We start from the raw sequence: 18450 nt of genomic DNA on the forward strand, positions 1-18450 counted from the left end.
ATGGCAGGGGCAGAATTAAGAAATTACTTGTTGTAAGTTTTATGATTTCTGTAAAGCAAGGCTTTTCACAATTTTTTAAATAAACTATTTGGCTGTAGTAGGTCCCAAAACAGCCCTTCTTAGGTCTCTGTGCCATAAGGCACTTTTGACAAAGAAAGCCATCCATGTGCATCCACAGTTAGCACATGAAGATGCTGCAAGTGGATCTCATGAGCTTAGGGGGAGATTGCTCCCACCCGGCAGCCCTGCTGCTGCACAGCCTTCCCACACCACTACAGCTCAGCTCCCACACTTCAGCACCACTGCCAATCTCATCGGCAGGTCAGGGTCCTGCACAAGCACACCCAGAGTCAATAAAAAAGCTGCATCAAAAGCAGCATAGCCAGCAGGCTGAGGGAGGTGATTCTGTCCCTCTAGTCTGCTCTGGTGAGATCCCACCTCAAGTAGCGCATCCAGCTCTCCGGGACCCCACCATAGGAAGGAGCAACCTGTTGGATCAAGGCCACACTAGGTTGATCAGAAGGATGGAGTGCCTCTCTTAAGAGGAAAACCTGAGATAATTGCAGTTGTTCTGCCTGGAAAGGCTTCTGGGTGACCTAATTGCAGCTTTCCAGTACCTGAAGGGAATTTACTGGAAAGATGAGGAAGACTATTTAGAAGTGCATGTAATGACGAGACAAGGGGAAGAGGTTCAAATTTAAAGAGAGTAGGATTAGACTATATATTAGGAAAGAATTCATTACTGTGAGGGTGGTGAGGAACAGCCCATTCAGGGAAGGTGTCCATGTCTCATTCCTGGAAGCTCAAGCCCAGGCTGGGCGGGTCTCTGAACAGTTTGGTCTACTGGATGGTGTCCTTGCCTATGAAAGGGGGGTTGGAGTGGATCACCTAGCGATCCCACCCAAACCATTCTGTGATTCTGTGAAACACAAACTGTATTTCTGGGCGTGGGCCTGGGCCTCGGCCTTAGCTGAGAGTTTAGCTTTTCCGCGCCACGACACCGTTCCGGTGACTGCAGAGCCCGGCGCCGGGCGGCGGGCAGCGCGGCCGGGCCCGCCACGCCCGCAGCGCCCGCGGGCAGCGCATCAGGGCCGGGCCGTGCGCGCCTGCGCCGCCCGCTCGGAAGGCGGCGGAGCGGAGCGGGCAGGGCCGGGCCATGGCGGCGGGACGCGGCGGCGGCCGGCGCGGAGTGACGGTCGCGCTTCTCTTGCTCGCTGCGCTGACGCCGGCGGGCGCCGCCTCAGCTGCCGCTCTGCCTGTAGTCATCAACACGTGGGCGTTCAGGACGGCCGCAGAGACAGGTGTCCCGGCGGGGGCCCGGGCTGCGGCGGGGCGGGTGCGGCGGTGCTGTGCTGTGCTCGGTGCCATTCGGGAGCGCCCGCCGCTGAGGGGCCGTGGGCGGCCTGCGTGTTGGTGCTGGCTAAGGAAACACGAGTCTCTGAGCCGTGACCGGGCTGAAGGTGGCCCGAGGGAGCGGGCTGTGGCCCGGCTGCCAGGCTGCGGAGGGCCGGGCTCTGCTCGCCGCGCTGCCCCGCCGCAGCTCAGGCGGCGGGAGGTGCCGGGACGGCTTGGAAGGGTTATCCTCCCTATGGAAGGGCCCCGCGCCGGAGCTGCCTGTCCTTCTCGCCGCCGCTGGGAGCCTGCAAGCAAATGGTTTCACTTTCCACGATGGGAAATAACGCCAAAAAACCCTACCAAAATCCACTTAAACTAAAGGGGGGTGTTATGAGCTGCGGGAAAGCTAGATCTAAGACATGCTTTTGTTAATGATGTGGTTTGCACTGTTGTGCAGTGTTATTTAAAGGTTTTGATTTGGTTTTACTGGGTTTTTTTTTGTTTGGTTGTTTTTTTTTGTTTGGTTGTTTTTTTATTCCTCTAAAGAATTAGGTAGTTGTATTATTTCTTTGAACCTCTGTTGTTTTCTGATGTGTTATTGACAGTCAGGGCAGGCTTTCCTATACATATGTTAGCTGTGAATAGTAATTTTAAAAGACTTGCAGATTATTTTATTAGTGCCAAGTTGTAAATAGCCCCTTACTACAGAATGCTTGCTTGTGAAATGAATTACCAATAAAGCCTTGTAATGGTCAGAAGTGAAATACACTTACGAAAATTGCAAGGCCCTTTGCAGCTTCTGAAAACCTAAGGCTACTCAGGGCAGTAAAGGTAATAGGAATCAGACCATACTCATACTGAAGTTTGTAGTAGAGGCAAGCATATGTGGAGTTGGATGCATGGTATTAAGTCTTATTTTTTCCCTTATGCAGGCAACTTCATGTAGTAGGCGTGAAGCATCTGTGATGATTAGGCTGCTCTGGCATATGCTGCCTCCCCTGTGCTGGGTCTGTCAAGTGACAGCACCAGAGCCAGCACAAATAGGAGTATGCAGGACTGTAACTGTCAGTGGGAGCAAGCTCGAACACCTTAGAAGATCTTGCCTGAGGTCCATCCTTGTGGAATCTCGTATGTGCAATGCCTTCAGGCTCAGTGTATTCAAGTCATGTCGTTTGACAGGTCTGCAATGTCTTACAAAGCTGCACCGTGATCTAGATCCTGAAGAAAGGAACACCAAGGGTTGAACAGGAGAATGTGGAGACTTAATTTCTTACATATAATTTTCACTATGCTTTTGTGTTTACGTAGTTACTGGTGTAGGTTTATACCTTTTTATTCTGCAGTTGGATACTTAATATTCTCATACAAAGCTTTTGAGGGCAGCTTTTCTTTTTGGCCTTTTCTTTAGTTTTTTTGAGTTGGAAGATTTTTTTTTCCCCTCTTGCTTCTCCCAGAAGGCTTTTTACAAGCAGTGGTAAAGCAATGATTGGTTCTGGAAAGAGGAGGGTAATTGATATAGAGAACTTGTGATAATTGTTAATAAATAATACCTTAGTCAAAAGAAAAGCTTGGTTTCTCAGTCAGAAACACTAATTAGATACACAAGGAAAAGAATATTTAGAAAAGTGAATAGTGAATTTAGAAAATATTACCAATTATTTTGGTTATAATTTTACTTCATAATCTGTAATTTATAGTTTATTTTTATCTACTTATGTAGTGCACCTGCATGATGTCTATCTTTAAGCAGCAGTGGAAGCTCTTTTCCCTAATGACACTTAATTATTTGTGTTGATTACAGCTTGGAGAGTATTAGAGTCTGGAGGTTCAGAGCTGGATGCGGTCGAGAGAGGCTGCGGTCAGTGTGAGATCGATCAGTGCGATGGGAGCGTGGGATACGGAGGAAGCCCAGATGAAAGTGGAGAAACAACTCTGGATGCAATGATTATGGATGGGTAAGGAAACTGTATGGAGAAAAGAATGATCCCTGCTGTTTTAAGTGACTCTGACCCCAAGTGGGAATGCATTATATGAGTTTTATTGAGAACAATAAAAAAGTTCACAAGCCAAAAGGAACAGTGCTGGGAGCATGGCCGAATGCCAGAGGCTCATCCACAAAATGGCAGCTCTGTGTTTTATACTGCTGGTGTTCCATCAGCTTGCTGCATATTTATTTTGATTTTACATAGTCTTGCCCCATGCCACTCTCCTGGGTGTCGACACAGTTTAATCACTGTGGTCCTTAGGGCCATCAACTCAGGAGCATGAGTTCTCCTTTTAAGGTCGTGTCTCAAAGGTTTGGCCAGCAACAGTCTGTCCAGTATAAACTCGCAACCCTCACCACCGCACACAAAACCATCCTTGCAAAAACCAATCTCTCAGCTAGGCCACTGCAACATCAACCTCTCCACAGCATGTATCACTATATCAATATTGACAACATCATAATTTTTAATCAATAATATAATTAATAATATCAATTCCTACAACACCCAGTGAAAGCCAACTTCCACTAACTTTTTTCTCACACCTGCCATTTTTAGCACACTTAAGGGTAGTTACAAGATTTTGGTGCTTTGGGGCTGACTATGGGACAAGCCAACTTGTGCGACAAGGAAAAATAACATACCTGATTGTTGAAAGAGTAGGAAATGACTCTTCACTTGTAGTGCAGTAATCCAGTTCTAGGTATATCAGTTGAAACAGATGGTTTGTAGCCTTGTTAGCTTTCCCTTTACATTCAGTCCATAAATATTTCACTTTCGGAGCAATTGTTTTCAATAATTTATTTGCTGTTTAAAGCTTTCATGATTAAAAAGTAATTGCAAATGTGTGGTTCACGTTATGAGTTTAGGTAACAAAATACTACTGTGAATGGAAGTACTGTTTCTTGAGCATCACCATGCCTGTGAAAGGAAACAATATATGTAGGAAGTCTTTCCCTACTAATGTATTGACATTTGTCTGTGGCATAGAGCAATTAAAGCATTTTGTTAAAGGAGCAAGCTTTTTGATTTAGATGAGAACACATTTTGTCTAGTAAAAAATGTGCAATTATTCTTGTTGTTATAATAAGTTTTAAATATTCCTTGTTTCTAGCAACACTATGGAAGTTGGGGCTGTTGCGGATCTCAGGCGTGTGAAAAATGCAATTGGTGTAGCACGAAAGGTCATTGAATACACTAAGCATACATTACTAGTGGGAGAGTCAGGTAATTATTGCTTTAACTATTTCCAAGTTAAACCCTCATTTTAAAATACTTCATAATAAAATTGCCATGTTTTCATCTTGGTGGAAGAATTCCTTGACAATCAAATCAATCTACTCAAATAGTTCAAAGGTATATATTCTTTCATTCTATGTCCATGAAATAGGTTTATTTTTAGACATAAAAAATAGTTGTATGTTTTTTTTTCCATCAGCTTAACTGCAAATATTGTAATCCCAAGGCTAATATCACTGATATCCAAGTTACCAAAGATGATTTATTAAAAAACACTATAGAAACTGTTAGAATGTAAATGTTGCATTTAGAACCATTAAGAAACTTTTTCTAAGGAATGACAGAATTTATAGACATTGAGTTAAATTCTACTATTTTGGTATATATTAAGTGTGATTAGAGTATTTCATAGCTAAAAGTATTAGTGAGTATGAGTGCTTAAATGTGAAAAAAGCTCATTAGAGGCTGTAATCCCAGGCACAACAAAAGAGCAGTAGCAAGTTGGAGGATTAGTTGAGCATTTTAAATACAGGCTCCTGTTGCTAAAATAGTACCAGTTTCAAAAAGAGCTGTTCATTCCCCAGAGGAGTGTTGAGTGGTGAACAGGTTTCTTGACTTTTAAGGAGCCTGCTCTGAACCTGTAGCTGCTCAGAAAGAAATACACAGATAAGTGTGGAAAATGACATCTGAGCATTAATGGTGATTCAAGTGCTTCGAAATTGATAAGAAAAGATAAAATATTCTTGAAGTAATTAGCATGTGCAAAAGTGCACAAGCAATTTTTTGATGGAGTAAAGTGGAACAATTCTGGGAGGTGAGAATAGACTGAAGGTCTGAATAGAGAAACCTGTAGATTCTATTTAATTTAAGGCAATTGACCATGATGATGAGTGACTTTTCTAAAAGAAATGTCACACGTAGTGCAGAAAAAGAAATTGGTCAGGTGTTGAATAGTGGAGGGAGAAATACTCCTAATACTCATTTGCCCCTCACTGCTAGTTACCATAGTATTTTTAAATTTTAATCAGGAGAATGAACAGAAAGGATGAGGAAAATGAAGAAACAGAAGGATTCAAGTGTTGATTTAACCTAAGAAGATACCTGTTTGCCTAATGGAGGCATGTGGACAAGTTTATTATGCTGAATGTTTACCATCAGTGATAGATTGCTCAGAAGAAAATATCTAGCAGTAATGGCAAAAGAAAGATGTGAAAGCTAAAGATTTATCTGAGTAAAAATTTGAGATGGTATTTAATGTTAATAAATTAATTAAAGCAGTGAAGAAATTGAGAAAGACTATTTCTTTTGAAGAAATGTATTTTTGTGAAAACTGGAACTTGGATAAGAGAAACTTTGGTTGTCTTTACCAGATAAAGGTGAATAAAAAGAAAATCTATATGAACCTTCAAACTGGATGTGAGAGAACTAATAGAAATACTTGTATTTTTAAATAGAAATAATTGTATTACAGAAAAGTTGGCTAGAACAGTAATATAGTTTCATATAAATGCATGTAATCTCTTCAGGCATTTTTTATTCAAGATGCAAAATTAGGAACTCTGCTTCCTGGAATAGAAACAATGTTTCAAAAACTATGAAATAATTCCTAACAGACATGCACAAGCACAATTTTATCTTAAAAAAAAAAACAAAACAAACCAAATAAAAACCCCAAATTCTGCCTGTTTGTTCTATAAGTGGGAAAATATCTAATTGAAGGTGTCAGTTTTCTTTTTCTCTAAGTGCTGATACTTGTGTCAGTTTTTATGAAAAACTAAAAAAAGCAGTGCAGAAATAATTGAAGGCTTCTCTTAATTCTTGGATTGGATAAGTTTTTTCAGCTGTATACTGTAGTGATATTATTATCAAGGATTGATAATATAAATTCAAGCATCTGAACCTAGCAATCGTATCTGTTACTGGGTAATATCAAAGGTATCTACAGCTAAAAGATGATAGAAGAGTTGATATTTTTTCTTTTCCCTTTGCCTAATGATAAGTCATCCTTAGAATTGTAACATTCTTTCATTGCTTGTGTCGGTATTTCTTTTGCTCTCTTGCCACATACTATATTAATTTTCAAAACAAGAAAGTAGTCACTTGTCAAGCTGCAAGGACGAAGTGGATTGCTTTCTTCAGGTATTAGTTTTAATGGCAAACGTATTGTTATGTTATTTATATTTGATAAAAACTTTCTTTTTAAGGAAAATACACTTATATTTGTAGGATTTATTTATTTCTGTGATGCACAAAGGCTAGGCCATTCTTGCGTCACAGTCTTAATTGTGTCCAGTTGATTAACAGAGTTGAATTTGTTTCTCTTTCAATGGGAAAACTTTTATGTCACTGCCTGTGAAGAGTTGGCTACGGGAGTACATCACTCTAATGGCTGATACTGCTGATACTGCTCCCTGAGGATGTATTTCTCATCCACCAAAAGGATGTAGAACTTCTTCATTTCTAAAAAAACAAAATATGAATACATTATCATAAAAACCATAAAACTGTGAAGAAATCAATGTTTCTTTTTTATTTTGTTCTTGCTTTTCAAGCCTCCCTGTTTGCTGTAAGAATGGGGTTTCCATATGAAGATTTAACTACCCAGAAATCCCTTTCACTGTATTCAGAGTGGCTTAATCAAAACTGTCAGCCAAACTACTGGAAGGTACAGTGAAGTGATGGCAGTGAAGGGGGGATTTAGAAAGTCAATAGTGCTTCTTCCTTTCAGCTTATATTGAAGTTATGCTTTACATTTGAAGAAAAAAGTTTTGCTTATAAGACAGAAAAAACCTTGGTATTACTAAGCACTTGCTAGACTTGGGAGTGTATGTCTCTAGTTATTATTTCTTAGATACTGCTGCTTTTGACGTTGCTGCAGTAGTGCTTTGGTGTGGGAGTTATTCTTTAGTTCTTAACTAGGACAGGACCTACCAAAATAAACATAAAACTATGTATTTTTGATGCATGTATAAATTTCTGAAAGAAAATCTTACAGTTGTAATTAAGGTCTTTAAATAGTTGAGAGACTTTATGCAGACCTGTGAGTACATCAGGTTAGTGCAGATGTCCATTAAACTTGCCTGTTTTGGTGAGCTTGGCTTGTTGTTTGAATGTGGCTTTTTTTTTGCTTTGTGTGTACAGATTTCTACATGTTTGTACACTGGTTTGGGGTCTTTTTTGACCAGACAGTTGAGCAGAAGAGAATCTTTAATTTGAACAATGTAACTTTCTTTTTACTGTATAATACAGAAATTAATCTTTATTCATTAAGCAAAACAATTTATGGGATCTCAGTACATCTCTGTGGTTTAAGTACTGGGCATCTAATGTTTTTATGGTAGATTATAGGTATTGATTAGAGTGTTTTTTAATTTAGGTGTGTTGAATTTGCTATATTATTCATGCAAATCACAAACTGATTACAGAACGTGGTGCCAGACTCTTCAAAATCCTGTGGACCGTATAAACGGCGTGAAGAAGTAACTTACAGAGAAGAACACACCAGCTCACAGAGAAGTGTTCATAACCATGATACTATTGGTAATAACTTTTGGTAACTCTGATGCTGAGCTTTTTGTTTCTCGTTCCTATAACAATTAAAACATACTTAGTTAAGAGGAGTATTTCATATAGGAATTATTTCCTGTTTATAGTGTTTTAAAGATTCTGTTACTAATGTGTTAGGATGGAGTGCCTAAAAGTAGGATTTGGTTTTGGTTTTTTTCAAGTTCACTGGCTGCACAAGCACTTCATTTTTTGCCATTAACTCTTGTTTATTACCTTGCTGCTTCTCCCACAAATACGTTGGCATAATTGTTTGGACAGCTGTGGATGCTTAGGAAACTGACTAAGTTAAAAATAATTATGTTTGTCTTGATTATAGTGCCCTGTCAGACCAACTTAAAAGGCCTTGCAGTGGTAGAAGAAACTAATATACTATTAGTCCTGTTGCCAACTAAAAGCAGTTTTTTTATGCTCTTTAAGCTTATAAAATAAAGTTTGCTTTCATTTTTCTTTTATTGTAGCTTTTTTCTAAATCAGTAAATTTCTACAGAAGCTAACATTAAAACAAGTTAGCAGTAGTAGTCCCAAAAGCTTCTAAGAGTTTACTGATTGAGGATTGTTAATTGCTAAGACTGTAAGTTTATTAATGAGCAGATCAGACAAAGGACTAGAGCAGTTACAGGTTCATGTCTTTCATATCTATACTTTGTAGTCTTGAAACTTGCACTTTTTGGTTTAGTTTGGATTTTTCTCAGTTTAACAGTAACTTTTTGTCTGATGGTCTTCACAATATCAAGAATTAACAAGTGGTTTCAAGTGTTAATCTTTCTTCTTTGTTTCTAGTTCATCTCAATCAATTAATTTTCTACGTAAGTTACGTGACTTACCAAATTGTTAAGTTGATAACTATCTTACTTACTGGGGTAATTCAGTAAGTGCTGGAAAAGTAAGAAGTTATGGACTGTCAGGAGAGAGGAATCTGCTAAATACAATTCAAGAATTGATCTATCATTAAGTAGTCCTAAGCTGTTTTGTAGTAAATGATGGTATTTTGTATTAGTATTTCAAGTTCTCCCACCCCATTGTTTTACATATGAAATAATTCTGTGAGTAGCACATTTTGAGAAGAATCTTGATTCAGCATGCATTTAGAACATCGGTAGGAACTGATGCCTTTCCAGTCTTTTTGCAGAGGCCATTGGGTCTTTTTGCAGAGGCCAAAATTAGCAAGGGGTAGGCTTGTCCATACATTTGGTTGTTCATCATTTAGTTCTAGTTACTTTGGTAGGCAATATGTCATCTTCTGGCAAATTCAAGCTCATGCTTCTGACTTTTTTTTTAATTGCTTTCAAGTACCTCTTATAATTTATAAACTTGTCGCTCTGATGGTATTGGTGCTTGATGTGGTGACACCAGGTATTTGTTCTCTACTAGTTAACAAAGGTGTGTATCAGGAGGCAATGGCTACTTAGGCAGCAGTAACATATGGCTCTGAACAGTGTGGCACTCAACTTTCACATTCCTTTTTGAGCTCTTGTAATAGATCATAAAAATTTTCAAATATCTTTTAAAAATAACTTGTTTTCCTAAAGAGTACAACTCTTATATTTCAGGATATCAGTAATTTGAATAGTCTGGCATTTGTGATTCTGTTTGATAAGGGTAGTGCCAACTAAATAAATATGCTAGTAGTGTTCCTGAATAAGTTTTGTCCTTGTTGAAAATCTTAGGTATGGTTGTAATTGGTGTGAGTGGAACCGTTGCTTCTGGGACATCTACTAATGGTGCAATCCACAAACTTCCAGGGTTAGTATCTCTGATTTTACAAAAAAGCTTTCTTTTTTCCCCATCTTATTTCCTATGTTAAACTTGTCATTGGGGCTTAAAATGTTAACCTGTAGATCACAAAATGGCTTTGCTTTTTTTTGTGCATTTGTCATAAATCCTAATATTGAGAAACTGGTTCAGGTTCAAAATTACATGTTGCATTTGAGGGAATGCTTGTTTTTCAACTTGCTTAATTCACCATAGACACAAACAACTGGCACAGTTGTGAGACAACTTGTAAGGCAAGGCACCAGGGACAAATAAGCATTTTGGAGATGTGCACAGTCTCCTAAGAAATGTACATAAAATCAGAGCCTCAGGCTTGTGTTTTGTCTTTGAGATACTTTTTCTACACAGTTAGGATTATTGTCTGTCAACCAAGTCAGACAATTTCTGGATTTACAACAAGTTATTGAACATATTAATGTCCCCAGCTGCTTACTGTTGCCCACAGGCTAAAGCTCACTGGCTTAACTATAGTCAGTATAAAAACAGATAGTTATGCATTGGTCGTGGATTAAGCCTCAGGTCAGTCAGGTTATCACAGATCATTTTTACAGGTAGTTTTAAGACAAATCTTTTGACTGCAGTGGATTGACCTCTTTACCTGTTCTGTTCTCCTGTGGGTTTAATGCTAAGTCAGCTGGAGGCAGTAAGGCTGACAAAGTTTGGTTTTTATTTTCCATTGTTCACTACAGCCGTGTGGGAGATTCTCCGATAGCTGGAGCAGGATCTTATGCGGATAGTACAGCCGGAGGAGCTGCAGCCACTGGGGATGGTGACATCATGATGCGCTTCTTACCCAGGTTTGTCCTTAGGGCAGACTTCGCTAGATTTCTGCAGCAAAATGTGGACTCAGCAAATGAAGAAATTGATTAAAAATTTGAACTACTTAGTGGCTGCTGAAGTGGGAGTAAAGGAGTAGAAGGGGAAAGAATAGTAGCAGAACCAAGTTACCCTTATTATCTTATTATCTGTCTTAAAAGAAGAGACTTAAATATCTTGGTGACAGATCCCTTAATACTTCCAAGCTGTGAGCAAACAGGCAGCAGGTAATATTTCCAACCTGTATGCTTTTTAGCAGAACTGATTAGCTTTCTTCTCCAAAGCATTTTGTTGTGTGGGAAAGTATCATAAATTGTAGAAAGGATGAGCTGCGGGTCTCAGCTCACTCAGGAGGTATCACTGCAGCAGTTCTTTGTAATTGCATCTAATTTGAAACTGAAAGAGGTGTTTTAGTGTTGTCACAGTGGTTGCATAAACTGTGTAAGAAATGGCTCTCTTCGTGAGCATCCTCGTGGGTTGGACTCAGCTGGAATCAATTATGGAAGTCCATGCTGAACATAATGGGCACTGATGCTTGAAGGATAATACAGAAGTGGCCTTCATAATTGCTCAGGCAACTTTTCTGAAGCTGGCAGCCAAGAAATGCTAGCTGTTGCATATTTACAGATGTTGTCAGTGAATTTCAAGTTGTTCTGAGTCAGTCTTTCAAATGCAAGGCAGTTGACGACTTACTGAATTATCTGTCTTTTCATATAATATACCAAGATGAGTAGTGAGTTGATCTCCGCTATAAGGTTAATCAGTAAAAGCTTAAATTGCATTTAAGCAGCCTGAAGTGTTTGCCTGTAATGCCTAAAACATTTAATGTTGGTACCAGTGGGTTAATCATCAGACTAGGTGATTAATTACCGGTTCCTTATAGATAAAGATTTTTACTTATTCCATGGTATTTAGCTATTCCCACATGAAAACAAAGTCAAGAATTGACCTCCAGAAGTGAAAGAAGTGTCAAATAAAGGGCAAAATTGTTAATAATTTCCATATGCCTTTGTTGAGGTGGTAGCTTCTTGTTGAGTTTTTGATTAGTGAAGAGTGAAATACAGCTTTATTTTTCAGATAGTTATCTTTAGATAACTTGAATCTATTTGATTTTTAGAATAAATCAAAGATAATAGGGAGTCTCAAAATGCAAAAGTTTTTCTTTTCTGTGTTACTTTGATTACATCTGTAATTAATGCAATCTGTAGATGTCTTGGTGTAACAAGTTTGTCTTGGTATATGCATCTTTCATCAAAGCGATAAAATGTTGTTTGCTTGTAAGTTATGTCATGAGTTATCATTTAATCTTCAGGTTCTGAAAGAAAACGGCAACATAAGTAATTTTTTTCCTCAGGACATTTTGGAAATGCAACTGGTTCATCTCAGGCAATTTCTTTCAATATAAAGGAAATTCATTTTGATTACTCTTAGAATAAGAGTTTTTTTTAAATCACTTTGCAAAAGGTTTGAAAGTAGAAGCCACTAAGTCTTCTAAGCCACTGCTCCCTGCAGTTCTTTAACTGATCTTTTGCTTAGCCTCTTCTACTGCAAATGATCAGAGTTCTGTCTTGGTTTGGCCTGCCATAGAATGATCCATGGTATAGATGTCATGTTGTAGTCCCTTTTAGTCTTGTTTTTAATTGCTTTTTGTCATGGTATAGATGTCATGTTGTAGTCCCTTTTAGTCTTGTTTTTAATTGCTTTTTGTGTACAATTTGAGTAATAATTGCCAATATGAAGTTGGTCAAAAAGATTATCAAGTGTTCCCATTATTCAAAGAAACCAGGGTCTCTTCTGTGGTATTTTAAATTATATAACCTAAATATGGCTAATTTTCTGGGAATGTGGTTTGGTTTTTTTTAGTTATCAAGCTGTGGAATATATGAGGATGGGAACAGACCCAACAGTAGCCTGTCAAAAAGTTATTTCCAGAATCCAGAAGTACGCTCCAAAGTTCTTTGGTGCTATCATTTGTGCCAATATAACTGGAAGTTATGGTATGTATTTTGTTTTGCAGACAAAGTTCCTTGACCCTAACTAGGTCAGAGATTTACAAAACTGAACATAGATTTTAAATAAGTCTTTAATTATTCTTTGGAGAGTGCAGCAGTACTGGCCATTCACAGTATGGAATGCTGGGTAGCAGGGCAGCTGTGTCCTAGTGCAGATTGGAGATAATTTAATTTTGCTTCTTGATGTCTTAGACTTTCACAAAATTTATGGAAGTTTTAGCAAAACCCGAAAATATTTACAACCTTCATTTGTTTTCCTGGACTGTATATGATTAATTTGAAGGCTTTTAAAAAAGACTGCTTTGCCTTCCCTAGATATGGCATAAGGAAGGGAGAATAGAAATGTTAAGCATAGCTTCAAAGTGATCTAAGAGTAGTCATTGTGCCAGGCATCTCATTAGTGAACTCTTAGATCAGTAGGAAGTACAATTTGCTAATCAATGTGGATTATTTAGTTAGTCTGCTTTGCATATTCTTTGATCTCTTACTTCCTATAGTTCTGTGTTTAAGAGATTAGTATTGAAGGAACTCATTAAATTAATCAGGACTGAAATAGAGAGAGATTTTCCTGACTTCTGCTAGTGTTTTGAATTGTACTATAAGGGCATTAGTTGGACTACAACAGCCAGTAGTATTGTATTTTAACTTAAAAATTAAATACTTTCAAGATGTGTTGGGTTAAGCAGATTGTAAAAGAATAATTATACCACTGTAGTAGAATTAGTAACTGTATCTTTAGATGATAAAATACAATGACAGAGGCATTAATCCCAAATGTAGTAAATTAGAATATTTTTCTTTTTTTCCTAGGTGCTGCATGTAATAAAATTCCAGGATTCACTCAGTTTCATTTCATGGTTTCCACCCCCTTGCTAAGTCGACCAACTGAGCAAGTAGTAGACTGCATTTAATTTATTTTGTCCTATTAGCATCTCAACTTAGAAGAGGACGGTGCTAGGTTCCCCCAGTTAGTCTTAAAAATGGTTGTTTCTATCATTTAATGGCTATTATGGTCTGCTTGTTTTCCTAAGAACTGGGTAGCCAGAAGTGATGAATAGTAGCCATTGAACAGGCCCTCTGCCTTGCCACTTAAAAATATATTTGTCAGACATCTGGAATAAGAGGCTGGAAGTGGAACTATGACTCTACAAATAGTTGTAGAGTCATAGTTCCATAAAACTTACATTGAGAATATTTGTCTTTCTAAAATTTAGTCCAGGCTTTCTTTTCTCTTTCTTTTCTCTGAAAAGAAAATTGCATGAAAATATTGGCATGCAAGGAAAGGGCCTTGAAGAGTAGTGGAGACTATTTCAAAGATTTAATGAAGAGATAAGAAGTCCTCATGGACCATTCTAACTTTTTCTACCACAGCTGAGAATACATTTGAATAGAGATTACATGCAAGCATCCCTGGTGGTACAAACCTTCAAAAAATTTTGGTTGACTGACTGGATGTGAAAACAATTGGAAATCATCCTGTCACCTGTTTTTTGTAATGAAAGTTAAGTTATGAACCATAACCATGATGATTTCCTTGTCAGTAATACGCTGTGCATTCACCCTGCCCTACAGCACATTAACCTCTGCAGAGGAGCAGTTGAATGCCTAGAGTGTGACAGTTACCTACAGTTTTGGGTTTTGGCACTTTCTGTGTCTAGAGACACCAGGATTCATTTGTAATGGATCTTTAGCATCATGAGGATTATTCCACAGGTATTTGATGATGTGTTTGATCATTCTCTTAAATTATTGGCTTGCTGATCTGATGGAATCTCTGCTAAACTTGAGCTAGGAAATGGCAGAAGGGGAAGTGAGTAAAAAGAGTGTCCTGTCACTTTGATTATCCTCTGTCTACTTTAATTAAATAAAATCATTGGGTAGTAAAATCATTGGGTAATAAAGGCACACATTAATGTATTAGTAAAGTTGTTTAGATGTTTGTGTACTGTGCCTTAGATTAATTGTTGCTTTCTGTTTCAAGTTGGTGTCTTTAAAAGCTGGAAATAAACCATTCAAACTAGAATGGCTATGCTTAATTACCTACTATTGAATTTCATCAACAAAGTGATTTACTCACTTCTGTCACTGGATCCTCAGAGCCTGTTTCTGTGGCCTGTATTCACTGCAGGCCACAGAAAGCTTTTGTCAGAGAAGCTCCTAGTGAATACATCTGTAATGGATTTAGATAAGTTTTTTATCTGTGCTACCTACAATCCTTCTTCCATGGCTGCTCTGTCTTCAGGTAACTCAGGCAGTCAAGTACAAATAGATTAATAAAAACCTAGTGATTGCTACTTTGAAGATTGCATTAGGGTTTATGAATGTAGAAGGTTCAGTACTGGGAGCTGAGCAGTAATGTCTCAAATTGCTGCAGCTGAATCCTCCAGGATTCATTTCTGAAAGAGGTTTGGGAACATCCATAGCTTGCTTTCTAGAGTGCTTATGTCACTCTGTACTAGCTAGTCTATGCCAGTAAAGGTTATGAGTGCCCTATAACAGTGTATCTTGAAGTCACTGTCACAGTGCTAACTCCTACACAGTCATCTTACCTGTGCTGGCTGACAGCAGCTGCACGTGAGTCAGCTGTGTCCAGGGGGCCAAGACAGCAGTGGCATCCTGGCCTGTATCAGCAATAGTGTGGTCAGGGAGACCAAGGCAGGGCTTGTCCCTCTGTGCTCAGCACTGGTGAAACCACACTTTTGAGTCCTGTGTCCAGTTCTGGGCCCCTCACAATACAAGGGACATTGAGGGGCTGGGGTGAGTCCAGAGAAGGGCAATGGGGCTATTGAAGGGTCTAGAGGGTAAATCCTAGGAGTAGGTGAGAGAGTGGGGTTGTTCAGACTGGAGAAAAGGAGGCTCAGACCTTATTGCTCTTTACACCTGCCTGAAAGGAGGGTGTAGCAAGGTGGGAAGCAGCCTTTTTACCCAGACTACCAGTGACAGGACAAGGGGAAATGGCCTCAAGCTGTGCCAAGGGAAGTTCAGGCTGGCTATCAGAAGGAATTTATTCACTGGAAGGGTAGTCAAGCATAGGAATGGGCTGCCCAGGGAGATGGTGAAATCACTGTCTCTGGAAGTATTCCATAAAAGACTGGACATAGCACTTTGTAATATGGATTTGTTGTCATGGTGATGTTTGGTGAAAGGTTGGACTTGGTGATCCTGGAGATCTTTTCCAGCCTTACTGATTCTGTTATTCTGTGAAAACTACTTGTCTCCATGAGACAATACATGTGGTTTGATAATATGAGTTGCTTTGTTATAATATGAATTGCATTAGTTATAAATAAAAAAGTTAGTTTGTGTAAATTATTTTGATATATCATTAACTTGACAATATATTAACTCATAATGTTAAGAATGATACATTCTGATATTGTGGACCGAATTGAGAATTGGAAAAATAATATGCTTGATATTTTGTCTTAAAATATTTCTTTAAAGGTTGATAATGATGTTCTGTTATGCTTAGCAGACACACAAATTCTTTTAGGTAAGATATCAAGTACAGCCTCCTGTCAAAAGTAAGCAAAAGCAATGACAATCTTTTGTCAGGGTTGCAAAAAAGTATTTTACTATTTTTGATTTCAGTTTTTACTATCCAGCTTTTACAACAGAGAATATGAGGGTTTGCGATTTAATGGTTCATTTGAATGAATCTGTCTGTAGAGGTGGGTTCTTAAGTTCATTAGCTTCTTTTTAGCCATTTTTTTCTCTTTCTAAGGACAGAAAAAGAATCTTTGCCCAACGGTCTCGCTAAAAGTGAACTATGCTCTGTTTTTGCATGGTATCAAATTGTTAATAAAGCAATCTCTGTGTACTCTGGCAATGTTTTATATGCATTTACTGAAGAAAGCTTCCCTGTCATTTCACCATTTGTAGGTTACCACTGAAACATATTCTTTCATTTGTAACTGCCTCAGTCAGTAGTAATTCAGAGTTTTAGGGAATTCAAGATTGATTTTTAGATGGAATCTACAATGCTATATAAACGGAAGTGAATCTATCAGCATTTGTTGTTTAAGTTCAGTTTATCACGTGATTGTTGTAACTCATTAACAGTGTTGTTCATTCTTGTTTTGAATCACTGAATGTGTGCAGGATTTCTGTGCTATTATCTGTAGTCTGTGCATGAAGAAACATCAGTTAGACTGTTAAATTTACTCTAGCTCTAATATACAGCAGGTATGTTATATATTAAGCACTGAAGTATAAACGTTTTCACTGGAGGGTCTGTTCATTCCTCTGCCTAAATTCCATTAAATTTACAGCAAAAACTCAAATGTTCATGGAGCAGAAATGAACGAATCTCAGGATTTTGTGACTAATATTGTTTAAGCTGCTGAGTCAGCAGCGAACATTTATGTTTGTGCATTTAACGACCTTAGCTGTGTTTTTATTTTCTTTTTTTTCCCCTGACAGTTGTAATTACTGTAAGTAAATACAGCTGCTGGTACAGTGCTGTCTTGGTGTGATTAGCTCATACCTTTACCGAGTGACACATGGGGTGGTCTGTGAAGTAAAAGCAATAGCAACTTCAAAGGGTGCCAGTTCAGGGAATCCCTGCTACTGATGACCTTTTTTTTTCCCTTTTTCATAATAAGATAGAGAAAAAGTTTTACAAGAATTGTAAATTGTATTGTAAATGTCAGGGGGATTTATTGGTCAGAAATGGTGATTTTGGTGCACTGCACAGAAAAAGAAACTGTTGTGTTAGATTAACAAGAAGTTTCATATTTTCACCCTTTGGATACTTGCCAGCTGGACTCTGAAATACATTTTGACCCTAATTTGGTTTGTTGCTCTGTTATGATTTTGATTGCTGGTGTTGTGTAATTACATAGAAAGCAGTGGGCTTTGCCACTTGAATGTAGTTGGAAAGTTGGGTTGCATTTTATATTTCTAATTTCTAAACATTTATCATTCAAAGATATGGAGAAATAATAAATTTGATTAAGCAAGAAATCCTCTGTCATTGTTTATTTGAATATTCTTATGTACGGATGGGAAGACCTAAACTTGTTACCTTTTCAATACAGGTATAGAAAGATTGTTATAGACCTAACCCTCCCAAACAGGAGAAAGGCTTTTTCTCCTATAATCAGAAGAATCCCGGTGATGTTTTTCCTGATCTGCCATTAATGGTACTTATAGTTTCTTCAGATCTGTCAGTTTTCTCTATATTAATTTTGCTTTCTTTGCTGCCAGCAGACCTGTCATAACAGCTTTCTTGACACATTCTGGCTATACCCATCTAGGTTCAACTGTTGCTCAGTTTGCTTTTTGAAGTGTATTTCATGCATGATGTAGACTGTGTTGTAGTATAATTTTGTCATGCAGTATTTGGCAGGGAGAATTCAGTTCTATATGATATGACCTTTTAAAGGTGGCATAATTCCTGAAGCAGTAGATTACAGTATTGCAGCAGTACAAGTTTAGAATTATACTTAGCGAGATCATGAATGCTTATTGTTCATAAGTAGATGCTTGATGGCATATGTGGTTATTTATTAAAAGCAGTGTGACAGGCTTTTTGAAAACAAAAACAGTTATGCTGCTATCTTAATGCTGCTCCTGGATAGACATTGTAACAAGAAAATTTCCAAGACAAATTATCATGGATCATCTGTGAGATTTGTGGTTGCGTTGGCAGGCTGATACATAGAGAAGTACAAAGGAACTGAAACTTCTAATAAATTAATATTTTTATCTGTAGCATTTTT

At 38.1% G+C, this 18450-nt stretch overlaps 1 protein-coding gene across 2 annotated transcripts; it reads left to right on the plus strand.

Annotated features, from left to right (window-relative positions):
• Positions 1–1131: 1131 nt before the first annotated feature.
• On the plus strand, positions 1132–17692 carry AGA (aspartylglucosaminidase). 2 transcript variants are annotated; one of them, XM_021549178.3, is made up of 9 exons: positions 1132–1301; positions 3137–3290; positions 4435–4547; positions 7112–7224; positions 7985–8099; positions 9794–9869; positions 10589–10696; positions 12579–12712; positions 13538–17692. In XM_021549178.3, exons 1-9 carry the CDS (start codon positions 1157–1159, stop codon positions 13636–13638), a joined length of 1059 nt encoding a protein of 352 aa, XP_021404853.1. In that variant the 5' UTR covers positions 1132–1156; the 3' UTR covers positions 13639–17692. The 2 variants fall into 2 exon arrangements, with proteins under 2 accessions (XP_021404853.1, XP_085434953.1); XM_085578827.1 differs by lacking the exon at positions 1132–1301 and adding an exon at positions 1360–2463.
• Positions 17693–18450: the final 758 nt, after the last annotated feature.

The sequence above is a fragment of the Lonchura striata genome, chromosome 4, assembly GCF_050655825.1.
Source record: "Lonchura striata isolate lonStrDom1 chromosome 4, ASM5065582v1, whole genome shotgun sequence".
Taxonomy (NCBI): Eukaryota; Metazoa; Chordata; class Aves; order Passeriformes; family Estrildidae; genus Lonchura; species Lonchura striata.